Consider the following 16407-nt stretch of genomic DNA (forward strand, 5'->3'; position numbering starts at 1 on the left):
CATACAGTGAACTTGGGTCCGGTAATATCAGGCGAGCATGATGCCCCGCTTTAAACTTTCATCAAATTTGCAAGAAAAAACAAGAGGTTGCGGTCTCTTTTCAGTGTGTAAAGTCTCATCATGCAATAGCAAATATTCTAAACTACATATAAAGAAGATTTCCCCAAAATTATTTGTGCAGACTTGCAAAACTGGAGCACATAAAATGGCTTTTTTTTCCAGAGGACACCCTTCACTGCATGAAACTCATAAACAAACTCCACTTTACTGGCGTTTGACGTCACAGTCTCAGTCCCGTTTTGGTGTACCCCAGGGGGGGATCTCCCCCCTAAAAAAATCTTACTGTTATGTTTTTTACTATGTATTGTAAGATGCTGTGATGTTATTATCGTAACCATGGAGCATTTTGCAAAAAGTGATTTGTAAATCTGGTACAAGCTCTGTAATAGATGATTGACATATAATCAACAGAATAAACATCTGAGCTCTCCTTTTTCTTTTTTGTCAAATGCATGTGACATCAAATAAGATGTAACATGGCACCAAAGATGATTATAAGGTAAAAACTGCATGCCTTTTGATTACAGGTATTTTCTGTGTGCAGAACAGCTTTAACAGTCTTCTTCATTCCGATTTGCACATTTTGTACAGGTCACCTTGTACCGAACTTGACTTTACCAATAATCATCATATTTCACAAAAGAAACCGACGGAAACACATTTGGAAATACTTAGTTTGTGCTCCTTTTCTGCCCAGCTTCAACAGGTACCTGAGGGAGAGTGTGTGAAGAGCCATGCAAGTTTAATGCTGCCGGTTTCTGCAGTACAACAAAGCCCATTGTGTTTTTGTTTTTTTATCTTCTCTTCTATATGGAACAAGTGGAGCATGAGGAGGAGGGGGAAAAAAAGGTAAGAAAACACCCCCGCTCCTCCAACTGTCTCAGATTTGTCAGTAAATCGCACCGGTATCACACCCGGTCACCCAGCAGGCAGTGAAATGACTTGTTGATCCCTTGAATGTGTGTCTCTCTCTCTCTCTGTGTGTGTGTGTGTGTGTGTGTGTGCGTGTGCGTGTGCGTGCGTGTGTGTGTGTGTGCGTAAGTGTGCATAAGAGACAGACAAGAGAAAGGCAGGGATACTTCTATATCTGCAGGTTTCGCCATGAGAAACCTTTTCATGTCAGACCTCACTATAATGGCCCTGCAGCTTCCACCCCGATGCCAAAGCCACAGAGAGCGAGACGGAAAGAAAAGCAGGGACTGAAAAACAGAACATTTGATGCATCAGTGGTGTCTGACAAACAAGGAATTATCAGAGAAAGAGTGTGTGTGGGGGGGACCATGAGAACCACACCACAGCCCAGATCTCACTCAGTGGACATAAAGATTTACTGAATGTTCTGCTCTAACGATGGCAAATTAGATCAGGGGGACGGAGAAGGGGAAGGGGAACGCAGAGTGATTGAAGGAGGGACTGAGTGCTGTCCCTTTGCATGAAGCCAAATTAGCATGCACAGTAGATCTCTTTTTATGGCATTGGCGTTGTCCGTGGTGCTGAAAAAGATGTGGTTACACAACGGGTAATGTTCTACTTGGACGGCAGGAACGAAGTGGGGATAAATCTCAGGAGGAAAATTGAGATTTCAGCGAGTTATTAGCTTTGTGTTGGCCAACCTGGCAGGAACATCGTGGTGAGAGTGGCCCCTATTACCTCAGAAAACAAATGACCCCCATTCGTAAAATAATTCAATTTCAGAAAAGCTTCTGATCCTCTTTTTCCTCCGAATCAATATTTATGAAACTTACATCATAATACTTATTGTGCTGGGTGTTTAGAAATATCTCTGCCTTCCTTTTGGCTCTTTAAGTAAACATGATGAGCGCATTTATGCACTATTAAAATGCTTGAATATAAAAGTCAAATCTGGTGGAAGCAGCAAACTAATTTATAGATTGGATTGTCTATCTTAAAATAAGGTTCATAAAATAATGACAGGGAAACATCTTCCGATTGCTCCTCGTTTCAAATCTGAATGAACACATTAAGTGCAAATTCTCCCCGGGACCTGGTGGAGCGGAAGGAAATGTTACCCGACGAATTTTCATTAAAATTCAACAAGAGGCAAGCTCCGTGAGAGGTTACATTATTGGCGGGTAGGCGCATGGACACACACACACACACACACACACACATACACACTTCACAGCTGGTGTGCCTTCCTCCAGCAGAGACTGACAGAAGCGGGGCGACCGCTCTAAGCTGTGAGCGCTCATCTCTCCTCTCCTCCACCAGCGCGTCTTTTACTGTTGACATAAAAACTTTGAAGAGGTGAGAGGCGAAACGTCAAAACGCCGACAAATCACCGTCGACAGCGCGCATCACCAAAGAAGAAGGGGGCAGAGAAAAAGAAGCATCAAGTCCGAGAAAAGCGGTGGAGCCGGGAGAAAGAGGGAGCTATGCCATCTCCCGCCGAGCAGAGCCCAGTCCTCCTCTGTTGTGTGTCGGAGCTACAGCATGGTGTCTCTTTGTGGACTCTGGACCTACTGCCTCGCCCCGGGGAGAACTCATCTCCTGCTCCGCTCCGCCAGACCGCTCCTGCTGCTTCTCTTATTAACCGTCTTTTCCTCCCCGGAGCCCTGCTTGCCTCACCCCCAGCCGTGCCACATCCTCGCCCGTGTAGGACACACCGTGCGCCTCGGCGCGCTCTTACCGACCCGCCAGCCGGCACGGATACAAAACGCGCTCAACCGCGCCCTGGCGAGCCTCCGACACCAAAGTGGAGGGGCAGACTCCTCCACCACCACATCCCAGCCACCTCCGCTGCTGCCCTACAACCTGAGCCTGGAGATGGTGGCGCGGTCGCCCGCGGGAGGCGACCCAGAGTCGTTATCCCGCAGTGCCTGCCAGGACCTGGTGGTCAGAGGTGTGTCAGCCGTGCTCGCCTTTCCCCGCTCTAGGGAGGAGCTGATCCAGGTGGAGTTCCTCTCCTCTTTCCTGGAGATCCCCTTCATCTCCATCCTGGAGGACACAGAACCCCTTGTGACTAAGGTATGGCTGGATCGTAGCCTCTGTGTGTTTCTGTGCTGTCCTTTTTCACCTGTAGCAGTCATATTCTTAAAATAACCGAAAATCAAACATAAAACTGTAGAGTATGGTGATTTCGCTTCAATAAGCAAAAACACACAGCCAGATGTATTTTCATCTGAACATGCACCACAGAGGTGGCACTCACCACTGAACCTTGGAGTGACCCAGTAGCCTGTGAATATGATTGTGTTGTCTGAGCTGATGCAAAAATGATTAACAGCAGCTGCATATTTAGGCATTGGAACAGTGTAAGGAAAAGTAATTGTAACAGGCATAATAAGAGCAATTATCCTTAAGCTCAATCTAAAGAATGATTGACAGTTTTTGGAGCAGAAACACTGAAAATAAAGTATGACGTAGATAATTGAGAATAGCAGTTTAAAAGAGCGTTTGGTCTCAGATTGTTGGACTTTCAACAGTAAATGCCTTCTTCCAGCAAAGTGTGATGTTCAGATTGATCTCAGCTGGTGCACCTGCAGGCCCCTCAACATGCATGTTTAATATCTGACTTGGCATCGGACTGAACCCTCAAACCAAGTGATGTTTTTTTTTTCTCGTTAAGCTGTCTTCTTCTTCTGTGTGTGTGTGTGTGTGTGTGTGTGTGTGTGTGTGTGTGTGTACAGGCATGTCTGCAGATGCCTCTTGGCACCTTTCCGAGCGCATTCAAACAGCTGAGTTACTGATAGATGTTGTGGAGAGTTACGGCTCCTGCGGCTCATGCTAAATGTGGTATTGCATATGTTTACGTTGCTCTATCAGTGGACAAATTAAGTAAGCAATGATTGCACTTGTGTTTGTGTGTCATGTTAGTATTTCCAGCAGCAGCTCCTTAACCAGTCAGTCAATCCAGCTCCAGTCATATCCTCCTCTATCCAAATGAGCGACCAACTGCATCTCTCTGTCACACACACACACACACACACACACACACACACACACACACACACACACACACACACACACACACACACACACACACACACACATTAGAGTGTACACACTCTTGCACAGAGGGCAACCAAGGCACCACACACACACACACACAGGCACATGCACATAAAGAGGACTTTCAACTTTCACACAGGTTGAGACACACACACACACACACACACACACACACACACACACACACACACACACACACACACACACACACACACACACACAGGCTACACTGGGAGGCGGGTGAGAACGAGGGAGGAGAGAGAAGGGGGGGGAAGATCTATAGTTTAAGTCTGAAATCTTTGTCCTGTCGCGTCTCTTTGTCAACAATGGATTGCTTATTCGATTTCAATAAAGCATGAATGAGAAGTCAAACCACTTGACGAATGTGTCGGCAATGCGAGGAGATAAGCAGGAGAGAGTAGAAGGAGGGAGGGGAGAGTAGAGGGAGAGAGAGGGAGAGTATTTTGGATAGAGGAGAGGGTTTTTCTGAGCTGTGGGAGGCCTTTCAGTTCTACACAACTGTGCCAAGCAGTCAGGGGGCAAAACAGGAACAACCGTCACTCTTCTTCTTCTTCTTCTTCTTCTTCTTCTTTGTGACTCCGTGTCTCAGCTCTTTAGTATTTTTAGCAATAATTTCAAGCAGCATTTTTTTTTTGTATAAATGGATTCTTTGGTTAGCTTTTGTGTTTACAAAAGCAGTTCAGGCTTATATTAAATTCATGATTTCTTTTTTTTTCCTTTTTCTTTTCTTACTGCCAGGCTCATCTTTCTTGGTTTATTGAAGGTGATGTTTTCAAGATATCTGGGCCCAGTAGCATGTTTGTAAGCAGCGGGGAAGAATAGTAGCTGCAGTTTTTCTCTACTTGTGAACAGATTTTTTTTAAAAAGGGGCCAGAAATTGCAAATTCATCAACAAAAAAAAAAAAATCTCAGTTCTTGAGTACAATGTGTGACCATAGAAGGGGATGTCCAAGAAAATAAAGAAAAACTCAGACATTTATAAACAGAAATGTCATTAAATGAAAAGAAGAATGCCAGTCGAGAATAGCACAAATCCTTTTTTTCTGCTCTTGTTATAGTCTTGTTTAAAGGTTGGAGGGTACAGAAAGGTTTAGTCCATTAGTTAATCAATCTGTCAGTTGGTGAACAGTCAATAATTTCAATAGGTGACTTGTTGCTTTCCAAAAATATCTTTCATTGATTCCATATTCTCAGATTTGAGGATTTCACCTCTTTCTTCCATCTGTTTTTTTTTGTTTTTTTTTAAATTCTCTCTTTAATTCTCTCTTTATTTTTTTTATGACTATTTTCAGGACAGTTAAGGGTTGTAGACTGTGGTTGGACAGAGCACGCAATGTCAAGACACTGACTTTGGCTGACTGTGAAGGTCATTTTTCTCACAATTTCCTGACATATTAAACCCTAAAATATTGATCAGTTTATTGCAAAACCTCACAAGTGCTTCGGTGAGAATAAAAGCAGGCAGTGTTTGCAGCCCTAAAAACAGTGTGAATTTCAGTTGAATGCCCAGTGATGGATTGTAGTGTGTTCTCTTTTTCTAACACTCCGGGGTGCATCTCTAGAAAAAAAAAGAGCAACGTGAGGAATAAAAGGAGGCTGGTAGGAGGTGGGACAGGTTCTTAAACACACAGACAGAGGGCCAGAGGCAAGCGGGATCCGTCAACGGGGAGGTAAATTGCTAGCCTGTACAGACAAGGAACAACAGCACACAGGTTTTACTGCTGATAGCAAAAACACAGAAAGAGAAGATATAGTTAAAAATGCTATTTACATTTTAGCATCAGGAGGGAGGACTGCTCATGAGAGCGAGGAAGGAGGGCTGGAGAAAACCAGAAAACAAAACAAACGGCTCGTCCAAAAAAAATTGCTGGATCTGTCACAGATTGATCCAAACGAGGAGGATATTTTTGTTTGTTTTTGGAAGGAGCCTCTTTCCCTCCCCCCAGGGCTTTCTGAAATTGTGAAGATTTTTTCTGTAGGGTACTGGGAATTGAGCCCATGTTTGTTTTTTTTTCCTTTCTGGTGAACAGATCTCCTCCCTAGGCATCAGAGAGGTAGATAGACACTCATACAGAAAGAAAGAGAGAGACCTGCTGTGTATCCTTCCAACTGTCAAATAAATTTGAAAATACCACAAGAAAATAGTTGACTTGTTAAGTGGGCTTCCTTCACAGGGTAAACAGACCTCCTCAAGGTCAACAAACATGTTCACGAGAAAACAAAACAGCCTTTCAAGAACTAATTGGTACGTGACACACTATCTTTCCTTCCTGTCAGCTAATTTTGCCACATTTCATGTTGCATCTGAAGACTAAAACAAAGAAATATTCGTGGCACAGCCACATTGGAGGCGTCACACTGCGAGCGTGACATTTCTCTGAGGATGCGATGATAGATATTTTTTCCAGACCACCTTTCAGTACACCGAAAAAAAAGAAAGAAAACCCCAGCCAACCCAGCGGCTGAAGGGTTGTCATAATTTTGTAAATCTCCGCCATAAATTGTCACATGAAGTTTTTCTATTGTCAACATATTACTGAGTCACAAGAGTGGGAGCATTCCTGCACACGGTGAAGACAGGGATGAGAAAAAGGATGCAGACGGACACAAGGGTCGGTTGTCCGTTTGAGTTCTCCTCTTTCTGCTTAGTCAGTCGGAGCTCTGGGACTCTGTGATGCGTCTTAGCAAGGAAGTGCTTATTCCTCCCAACCTACTTAAGCTAATTAGAACCACTGTGTGACCCCTAACTGTAAATCTCTCTCGTCCATCGATAGCAGGCGGGGTGGGAGGAGAGGAGAGGAAAAAGGGAAGAGGGGGACAAAGAGGGGAGGGAAGAAGAAAAAAGGAAATGGGCTTCTACTTCCCATTAAGGCCATTACGGACATTTGGGCAGATGATTTATTCATCAGCAGCTTTTCACAGAATCAGAAGAAGAAATGAAATTGAGGATATTTGATTGTTTTAAAATTCAAAAAAATAACCCCACAATGAATCAGATGGCTTTTGAATTTGTACTGTATTAGTATGTTAGTGTGCGCTGCTAACACTGTCATCATGAATTCACATAATTTGTTTGTGCAATTTGCCCAAAGATGTAATTGAAAAAAAAATTAATGCCTGCAGCCTTTTTAAAAGCACGGCCCGACCAAACAATTCCAGATTGGCTGATAATATCACAGAAATTATTTTGTGGATCATGATTTCGATTCCGGAAATGTATTAGTAGGGAGAGCTGAAGGAAAATGGTTTTGCTGATTCCTGAATGCGATTAGGTCAGAGGGGTGGTATGGTATGAATTCATTATTTGTCATCCTTCACAGTGGAAGCTGTGTTCCTGCAGTTCACTTTTACTCGCAGTTACACTTAATACTGTTGAAATGCACCCTGAAATTCCCCTGTACAGGGCTCTATTTCACAGAACACTCATATTTTATTTCTTTATATAGTTCAGCTACCTCTGGAGGAGCATTTTATTCCTATTTAATAGAGTCTAGTTTCCCCACTGTTTGCACATATTAAAGGTACAAAGGCACGTTTTGCTTGACCCCTCCAACCCCATGCACCTGTTACATTGCTATGGTTTTTTGTGGCGCTGATAATTTTATCTGAATCTGCAGGTGAGCTTATTTTGCTGCTGAACTTTAAGTCCCTTTGAATCAAAGCACTACTAAAATACCATAGCTGCAACTGTTGATGCCCTTATCCCTAAAACATAATGAAACAAAACACCCTCATATAGTAATGCAGTGTATTATTCATGAGGTTTTTACCGTTTGTGATTCGGAATAACCTTTATCGTTCTGTTAGGGAACTACTTTCCCCCTTTGCCATCTATCCATCCTCCATTCTTTCATTAAGTCACTTCTTTTTTTTAATGACATACCTCATTCTGCTTAGTAAAATGAAGATTAGTACAGTAAAAAACCCAATTTGCGACTTTGAATGAAATTACATTTTAATCCAGGGACCCTGCTGAATAAGACACATTGTGGTTCTGAGCTAGCCCAGCTCTGAGGACACAGTCACACAGGCGTATACACACACACACACACACACACACACACACACACACACACACACACACACACACACACACACACACACACACACACACACACACACGCACGCATGCACACATGCACATCTGCAGAAAGGCTTGTGCACGGGCCCCACACAAATGTATACCTCCATATATAAAATGCCCTCGCACGCATACAGTGTCTGCTCTGTGCTCACTAAAGGTTATTAAGCCTAATGAGGCTTTACAAGGCCATGCTGCCTTTAGTGTTTTCTTTGAGATGATGAGGGGATTTGTGCCTCGACCACAGTGGAATAAACGAGTGGAAAGAGAGGGACAAAACTCGTGCCCAGTCAGAGCTGCGGGCAAACTGACAGTTTGAGACAAGCAGGCCATTTAATGCAAACAGCTCAAAGCTTTTTCTTTATTAGTGTTATGATGACAGTTCAGCGCAGTCTTGACTGAGCCAGATTAATTGAGCAGAGCAGAACCGGCGCAGTATGTATTACCAAAAGGACTGAGTTGCTCAGTATGGCATTTGAGTCGGGGTTCTAATGTTTGACTTGTGTTTGGCTTGTGTTTCTTTGCCTCTGGTGAAACAAATATCTCCTGCTATTCAGTCACCAGTTCAGTGGTTTTTTTTCTCTGTAGAGCTAAAAAAAAAAAAAGTAAATGAAGTAGACCAGTGATGGATAGAGGCACAGGGGAAAAGGAAGGGCTGCATGTATCAGGGAGAGGACTGGATGTGGGTTTCATTATATTGAGTTAATAGAGGGATTGATTGAGGTATGTAGGGATGAAGGAATGAGGGATCAAGGAAAGAAAAGGAGGAATCAGTTGGTTGTAAACGCAGAAAGGTCAAGGTTGGAAGAGGGTGTTGGTGGAAAAAAGGAGAAATAAATTAAGAAATAGAGGAATGATGTTGTCGGAAACATGGTAAGGAAGGATTGAGGTAGAAAAGGAAGAATAAGGAAGGACGTGTAAAGGAGTGATCATGGAAGGAACAGAGGGACTGCATGTAAGGAGACATTTGAAGGAAGGATCCAGTAAGAAAAGGAGGAATCAGTTGGAGAATGAGGAAGAAAAGGATGCATTGGGAAGGTAACAAGGAAAGGAAAGGACCAAATTGTGTAAGAATTACAGGAAGGAAGTAGGAAAGAAGAATGACAGGGAGGGATCAGGATATAAAGAATAAGGAACAAGGTAAGCAGGGAGAAGAAACCAATCACTGTTAGAAAGGAAAGACAGAGGAAATAGGGATCAAGGATGGAAAAGGAGGAATCATGCTCTTGTGGCTATGAAAGGGGAAGATTGAGAAAAAAATGGAAGAAGTGGGTGGGAGGTGAAAAAGGGAAGGAGGGATGAGCAGAGGAGGTCGGAGGTTGCAAGGACCGAAGAAGGGATGTCGGAGGGCGGGAAGGGCTTTGGAGGTATTGAAGGGATGCAGGGGAGGATGACGGAAGGCCTGGCCCTGGTGTTTTCTCTTCCATTGAGGAGTCTGATGGAGGCAGTTTTATCTAAACTGTGGCGGTTCATTAGAGGATTAGCGAATGATAACTAGGAGCTATCTGTGATTGAAAAAAACACCCTCGCACCAACATTTGCACACTCGTACAGATAAATTAATGTGAACACACACACACACACACACACACACACACACACACACACACACACACACACACACACACACACACACACCTATAGATTGTACTCTTGCAAACTTACAACTTCCCCATCCTCCTGAAGTTACTTGCGTCTTTTCCCTTCCATAGAACCGATGCTTGTGCTGCAGTTGTTTGTGTGTATACACATGAGAATGTGTGATATTGTGTTACAGTATGTGGCTACTGAGGCAGAACACCCACTATCTAGGCCAGGTGGGCTCCATTGATAAGGGCAGACTTGGAGACAACACACACCTACAGTGTGGCCCTATAGAAGCTCCCATAGGTGTAGGTCAGAGGTGAAAGACAAGCAGACGGGAGAGGCAGACAGGGGAGAAAAGGGGATAAAAGGTGAGAGAGACATGTGCTGATGTGAGATTAAACAGATGCTGACAGATGGCTGCGGGACACGGCTGAGCGGCAGCCAAGGCAACAGGATAGCCAAACACCTGCGGTGAAGGAAAGTGGGGTAAATGTCCGGAGAGAGGCAAGACGAAAATCAGGTTAAAAAAAAAAAAGGGTAAAAGAGTAAGCAAGAGAAACAGAACCAGACGCAGACTGAGACAGGCGGAGTGACTCAGACAGGTGGTGAGGTGGAAAAGGGAAGATTAAAAACTGAGGAAGAGACAGCAAAGTCAAACGAGCAAGCAAGATAAAAGAAAGAAGAAGAAAAAAAGGGACCAGGGGGTGTCAGAGAAAATGTGACAGAGCAAAAACGCTGTCAGAGATGAAGTTATTTGAGAGGCGGGCGAGGTGCAGGCAGGAGATTGAAAGATGGTAGACCCCAAGGTAACTTCTGTGTTCCTTCTGGGATATTTATGTTGGGAGTTGGCAAGAAAACAGGCTTGATTTAGAGCCCATCTGGACGGGCTTCAACACCACCTGCCCACAAAGGGAAAAACTGTCTGTAAGGAGACTCACAACAGTGGCACCCGCGCACATGTACACAAACACGCATCATTACATCGTTTATATCGGTTGCATGTCGAGAAAAAGCAACCGTTTACCCCGACTTGGCTCCACGCAGGTTGTTAGATTTGAATTTAAATGCAAACGTTGAAGACAATTATTTTCAACATAAATACCAGGTGATCAAGTCTAATTTAGCATGCGGGGCTCTTTCTGCCATGTGTAATGTTTGTGTTTTACATGCCAAAGACAAGACTGAGGGCAAAAATGCCCTCAGAGCAAGAAAGGAGTGAAAACAGCCTGGCAGGGCAACACCAAGGGAGGAACCAGATGTCTGCTTATGTCCAAAGAGCATAGACATCAAAAGAGGGTCGCTTTGTTTGAAGTAAAAAGTCGTCACTTTTACGTAGGAGAGCATAAACTGTAAGCCTATTGCAGCTATAGTAATTCAGTTAGCCACATCACATGGGATAGATTATTATGGAAATGCAGAATATGTGCTGCATTAATGTTTGATGTCTAGGCTCTGACCTCATCACTCCCCACAAGGAAACACAGAGCTCCACTCAGCAGGGAGTGGGGAGTCGGTATTGGTGTGTGCAGGCATGCAGGAGAAGAATGAGCAGAGCACTGACATCTTAAGTACGTCGCCGTGATTGGAAGGGTTTGTCGGATATGCGTTTTCTGCGTGAGAGGAGGATGTCATGTGTGTGCCGTAGAAGACTCAAAGGTGGACTGTGGTAAATAGCTTCCAGGTTTAGCTTATTTTCTTAGAAGAGGATGACATATTTTTGTAAAAACTTGGCACTGTGTGTGTTCATCCTGCATTCTGTTAGGGGCTCCAGCTAGCATCTTTCTTTCATGGATGCACATGTGGTGATGGCAACTTATCAGACGGTCGAAACTTACAGAAAGTTAGTCCATGATTGGAATCACAATGTGGTATAATAGCATTAATGGGGTCGCGAAGTAAGGAAGGGTGTATCGAGGTCCCAGACAGGGAAGCAACAGATAACGACTTTGGCTTCACATCTAGCTGCTGAAATTACTGCAGTGCAAATTGCAGTGCTGGCATTTGTAGCAAAAATTCACAACCGCCAGGCAACACTAAGTCAAATAAAACACCAAAACCAAGCATAAAATATTAATTATATTGATGTTTTTGGCAAGAATTAATTAAATTTTCAGCTCAACTGTCGTCTTAAACTGGAGAGCTACGTGTTCAAATGGAAACAACTTACTTTTAACAATTTCTCAGAAGCCATCAGTGTTTTGATTGAGAGTGTTAAACAGAGGGCAGAAAAACACGTTAATTTTGAGGTAAAATAATTAAAGCTACAGATATTTTGACAGGGTGATGTGTTCACATGCTGAGGTTATTTCCGGTTATTGCAGAACAAGCAGTGTGCGATTTGAAACAACACTACCCTGTCAAAATTCAAGTACTACACAAGTAAGAGTGCTAACATGTAAGAGCACTATTTGTTCGTGTACTAAGGGAAGCATGTCATTTGAATTTAACTTTATTACTTCATTTCAAATACAACCACAGAAAAAGACACCGCATGCTTTCTGACATTCTTGAAACCTTCACACACTTCCTCACAGAGATAAATGTACGCTGCACAATGCGGGAACACACTGCAGTATACTAGATAGGCATAGACAGCAGCTGTAGATGCAATTATACACACACACACACACACACACACACACACACACACACACACATACACACACACTTGTATCTGTACTCAAAATACAGATCCACACGCTCAGACATGACAGTCACAGCTCTGCCCCACACATGCATGGGTATGAACAAGTGAGTCGGATTGTATCTGGGAGCATCCATCACACACGAGCAGTTGTCATTTGTTGGGGAGTCCTGTTTCTCTCCTGCTCTCTTTCTTTGTCTCTCTCTCTCTTTCCCTCCTTCTCTCTTTCTGTATTGACCTCTGTGTTCGAGCTGCCTCCATAAAGCAGAGCAGAGCGGAACGACAGATAAATCCTGAGCGATATCCCAGTGCTGACTCCTGGTGCCGGGGAAAAGATCAAGATGATCTGATATTCATATGCACAACATCTAACACATAAACACTATTTATGGGATTGAAGGAGACATGCAGACACGGTGCAAGCGATACAGACAGTCACTACAAAATACGTGGTGGCAGGAAGAAGCGTTTGAAAGAGGAGAGTATGGATGGGTGAATGAGGCAGGAAGACTATAAATGAGAGTTTAAGGGTGTTGGTGACACAAAAAGAAAAGTAGTGACTGCGAAATAAAGGGTAAAAAGAAGTGTGATAGGGGGAAGAGAAACAGGATGTGATCAATTTTCCTTCCTCATTGCCCTTCACAACAGAGGACAGACCGTCCTCCAGATAGCGCTAAAGCAGCCTCCCTGTCGCACTTATCTCATGCCAAGTCACGCCAGAGAGCGAAGCAATATTTCACTCTAATTCAGGTCAGTAGCATGCATATATCTTGCATCTATCCCCCATTCACTTTGCATTTTTTTTTATTTATTTATTTTTCAAGAGAAACCTGAAAGCATAGTAAAAATTACAACTACAACACTTTTAAAGATTTATTGTGCAGCCGAGATTTCGGCTATTTGGAAAACAGAGTCACCCGAGCAGATAAAATAACAGTTTGACACAAAAACAAATCACTTTTAAATGATAACTTCATACCCGAGTACCATGTTTCCCCTGAAACAAATTCCACCAATCAGGGCTGTGTGCTCAGTGACCTAACTTGAGTTGGATCGTTGAAAAAAATTAGTTGTAAAGAAGCTGTTGCAGCAAGAAACAGTACAGAATTGAGCACAATCAATAAGTTGCGAACTACCCGAGGCAAGGAAAACCGAGAGGGGAACATATTTTAATTGAGAAAAAGAGAATGGGCAGCAAGTCTAAGGTAAAATGGCTTGTTACATTGCTTGTTTGCTTTCCCCCCTCTGTTTATGAGCAGCCCAGTGGACTAATATCAGTTCATCCCAGGTTACATAGATTTTTTTTTGCCAGAAGTGTTTATATATTTTTTTTCCAGCCATGACACACGAGTGAACAGGCACTGAGGCATGCAGGTGGAATGGTTTGGTAAGAAGATCCTTTTGAGACAGGCCAGCAAGGCAGAATGGTTGGATGGAGATATATTTTTCCGGCAGCTCATTGGTGACAACTGCTGTGAGTTGTCAGGTATAAAATTGAACCGGGGGAAACGATATCTCAAATTTAGGTGAGTTGCCACAGAAGAATAAGTAGATCAAAATCTCTACTTCCAAAAAAAAAAAAAAAAAAAAAAAAAAATAGAATTTCTTATTTAAGATGGTTGCCATGCAGCGTGTGATAATGCAACATACCCTATCTGCTGCACTGTTAGTCTCACCCGAGCAGCTTTGGGGAGAAGCACTTTGTGTTGCCTTTCATCACCCAACTGTCGACATCAAGCAACGGCATTCAACAAAGTGTCTAAAAATATTTACCCCCCTTCGTTTTTAATGCAGTGCTTGTAAAGCAAGTATAAAATTAGTGTTCAACAAATGGCTCCTGCTTCTTCTTCAGTATACAGAAATATTATACACAAGGTAATCAAATTCTGTCTATTTCCAGAAGGGTCACCTTGCTCCAATATCAGTAAGAATAGATATTAATGGAAATAAGGGTGGGCAACATTATGTTCCATAAAATCACAATATGCCAGGGTATTTCTGTGATAATATTCTTGACGATATGGCAAAAAACGGAAAAAAATTAAGTTCAAGAACGAACAATTGCAACCAAATAAGTGTTATGGTTGTATATGTCAACAGTTTACCTTCAAATAATGAGTAAAACTTACTTATTATTGCAGTATGTTGTACATCTGATCATTTGTCACCAAATCTCTTCTATACTGTTGAAGTTGCTCCACTTTTTGAAACCAATTCCTCCACTGTAGAGCTATTACATACATATAGATTACATCAACAAGTTTGAATATTTCCATTATCAGGATATAAACTTTAGTTTTTAGCATATTAAAATGATTCCAATATTGTCCTGAGAAATACAAAACGCCCCACCCCTAGTTGAAATATAATCATTTGTAGGCTTAAAGATGCCAAATTACTGAAATCATTATCAAACAGTGTATTTTGGCCCAGGTTTAACGTGTTGCAAATGTCTTACTCTGGAATCAGCCATCTTAAATTCTGGAATCCCACAATTCTCCTGTTGGCAGTTAAAAACTAGGATTCATTTTCCATGCGAGATTAAGCATGACAATTTTAATTTTATGCTCAGAATATTAATTTTTTGCTCAAACTTAATAAATAGTTGGATTTTACTGTAAGTCAGCAGGGAGACTTGGGACTTCCTCTCAGCCGGCCACTTGTGTTCGCTGTTATTCAGTTATGGCGTTTTTTTGTTTTGTTTTTTGCTTGTTCGTTTTATTGGCAGCCGAAACAAAGCGAAGCTTGTGAGTCAGCAATTTAATCGCCGTATTGGGCATTCCAGCTGCAGTCACTCAGACTTTGTTGAACAGTGTTAATTTTCAAAATGGCACTGTAGTACAGTTGCAGTGTTCACTGCCATGCTTGTCAGCTGTGGTTTAAGGATGCCTGATGGATCACGACGTCCCCGAACTGCCCAATGCAGTTCTCTGTCCCTGTTCTGTTTTAGCCTCGGTCCAACCATCGGATCAGCGGGGGGGGTAACAGGTCGACTGCCAAGGCTTTCCCAGCAGTGACGGAGCTCTGCCAATGTTACTGTTTGTGTTGCTGTGTGTTTAGTCGTAATGCTGGATGTGGAAAATGTTTTGTGGGGTCCATTTGTGTGTGTGTGTGTGTGTGTGTGTGTGTGTGTGTGTGTGTGTGTGTGTGTGTGTGTGTGTGTGTGTGTGTGTGTGTGTGTGTGTGTGTGTGTTTAGAAGTGTGGACATATCTGCACTGGTACACATTTCCTGTCCTCAGTTGGTTGTGTGAAAGGTTGAGTTGGAGCTCAAGTCTTGTTTTCGCATCACAGATCCAGTCCTCTGGGTCCGTTGAAGACTTTTTGCATGGTTCCTTTTAAAGCTAAGATTGACTTTTCTTTTTCAAAGTTGTTTTTTTCATCAGGTGGATGCAAAACCGCTCCATTTTGTCAGATTATCAAAGGTGTTGACTACTGGTTGTCGATTAAGAGATCCAGCTAACTCTGGGTAACATGAAGTATTTATCTGGACTTCGATTTCTGGTTTCTCGACTAATGGAAGTCTTAATTTTCACTCTTTTGTGTACGTCTCGATCTAAACTCCCGAGAAAAGTCTCCAGACCTTTTGATCCTCCACTCTGCTGTCTGTTTTCAGTGGCTGGAAACAAGTTGATGAAAGAAGAGTCTGTTTTAAAGAGGACTAAAAAGCTAGCCGAGGGATTTTTCAGGCTCAAGTGGTTATTCTCTGTGGGTTTATATGAGCAACACGTTTCACACTGTAACTGGATCCACTGCTGATATAAAAAGATAGAGTGCAGTTTTAGATTATTTCTAACTTTTTTTCTAATTCTGCTAGATATATTCAAAAGTATTTACACACCAAATTCTATTCCATATTTGAGTGTACATGAGACCATTAAATTCACTCTTACACTCTTTTCTAGGAGTTGATCTTTTTACCCTTTTCAGGAGATAAACCTGGACTGAAGTGGGAGTTCAACACTAATCCCATGAAGAGTAAAATTCAACTTTTACCTTGAGTTGTTTTAATGTAAACATTCATCACCTAAAAGTATTAAATGA

General features: G+C 42.6%; 1 protein-coding gene across 2 annotated transcripts in view; it reads left to right on the top strand.

The window, feature by feature from the left end:
- The first annotated feature begins 2247 nt into the window (after positions 1-2247).
- grin3ba (glutamate receptor, ionotropic, N-methyl-D-aspartate 3Ba) overlaps positions 2248-16407 on the top strand; it is a 72041-nt gene continuing 57881 nt past the window's right edge. For both annotated transcript variants that reach the window (XM_069152692.1, XM_069152693.1), the window contains exon 1: positions 2248-3048. In XM_069152692.1, coding sequence (XP_069008793.1) covers positions 2515-3048 — 534 coding nt within the window. In that variant the 5' untranslated portion in view covers positions 2248-2514. The remainder of the gene's footprint in view (positions 3049-16407) is intronic.

Source organism: Embiotoca jacksoni, unplaced genomic scaffold, assembly GCF_022577435.1.
Source record: "Embiotoca jacksoni isolate LCO1_2020_lvr unplaced genomic scaffold, fEmbJac1.0.p SCAF_18, whole genome shotgun sequence".
Taxonomy (NCBI): domain Eukaryota; kingdom Metazoa; phylum Chordata; class Actinopteri; family Embiotocidae; genus Embiotoca; species Embiotoca jacksoni.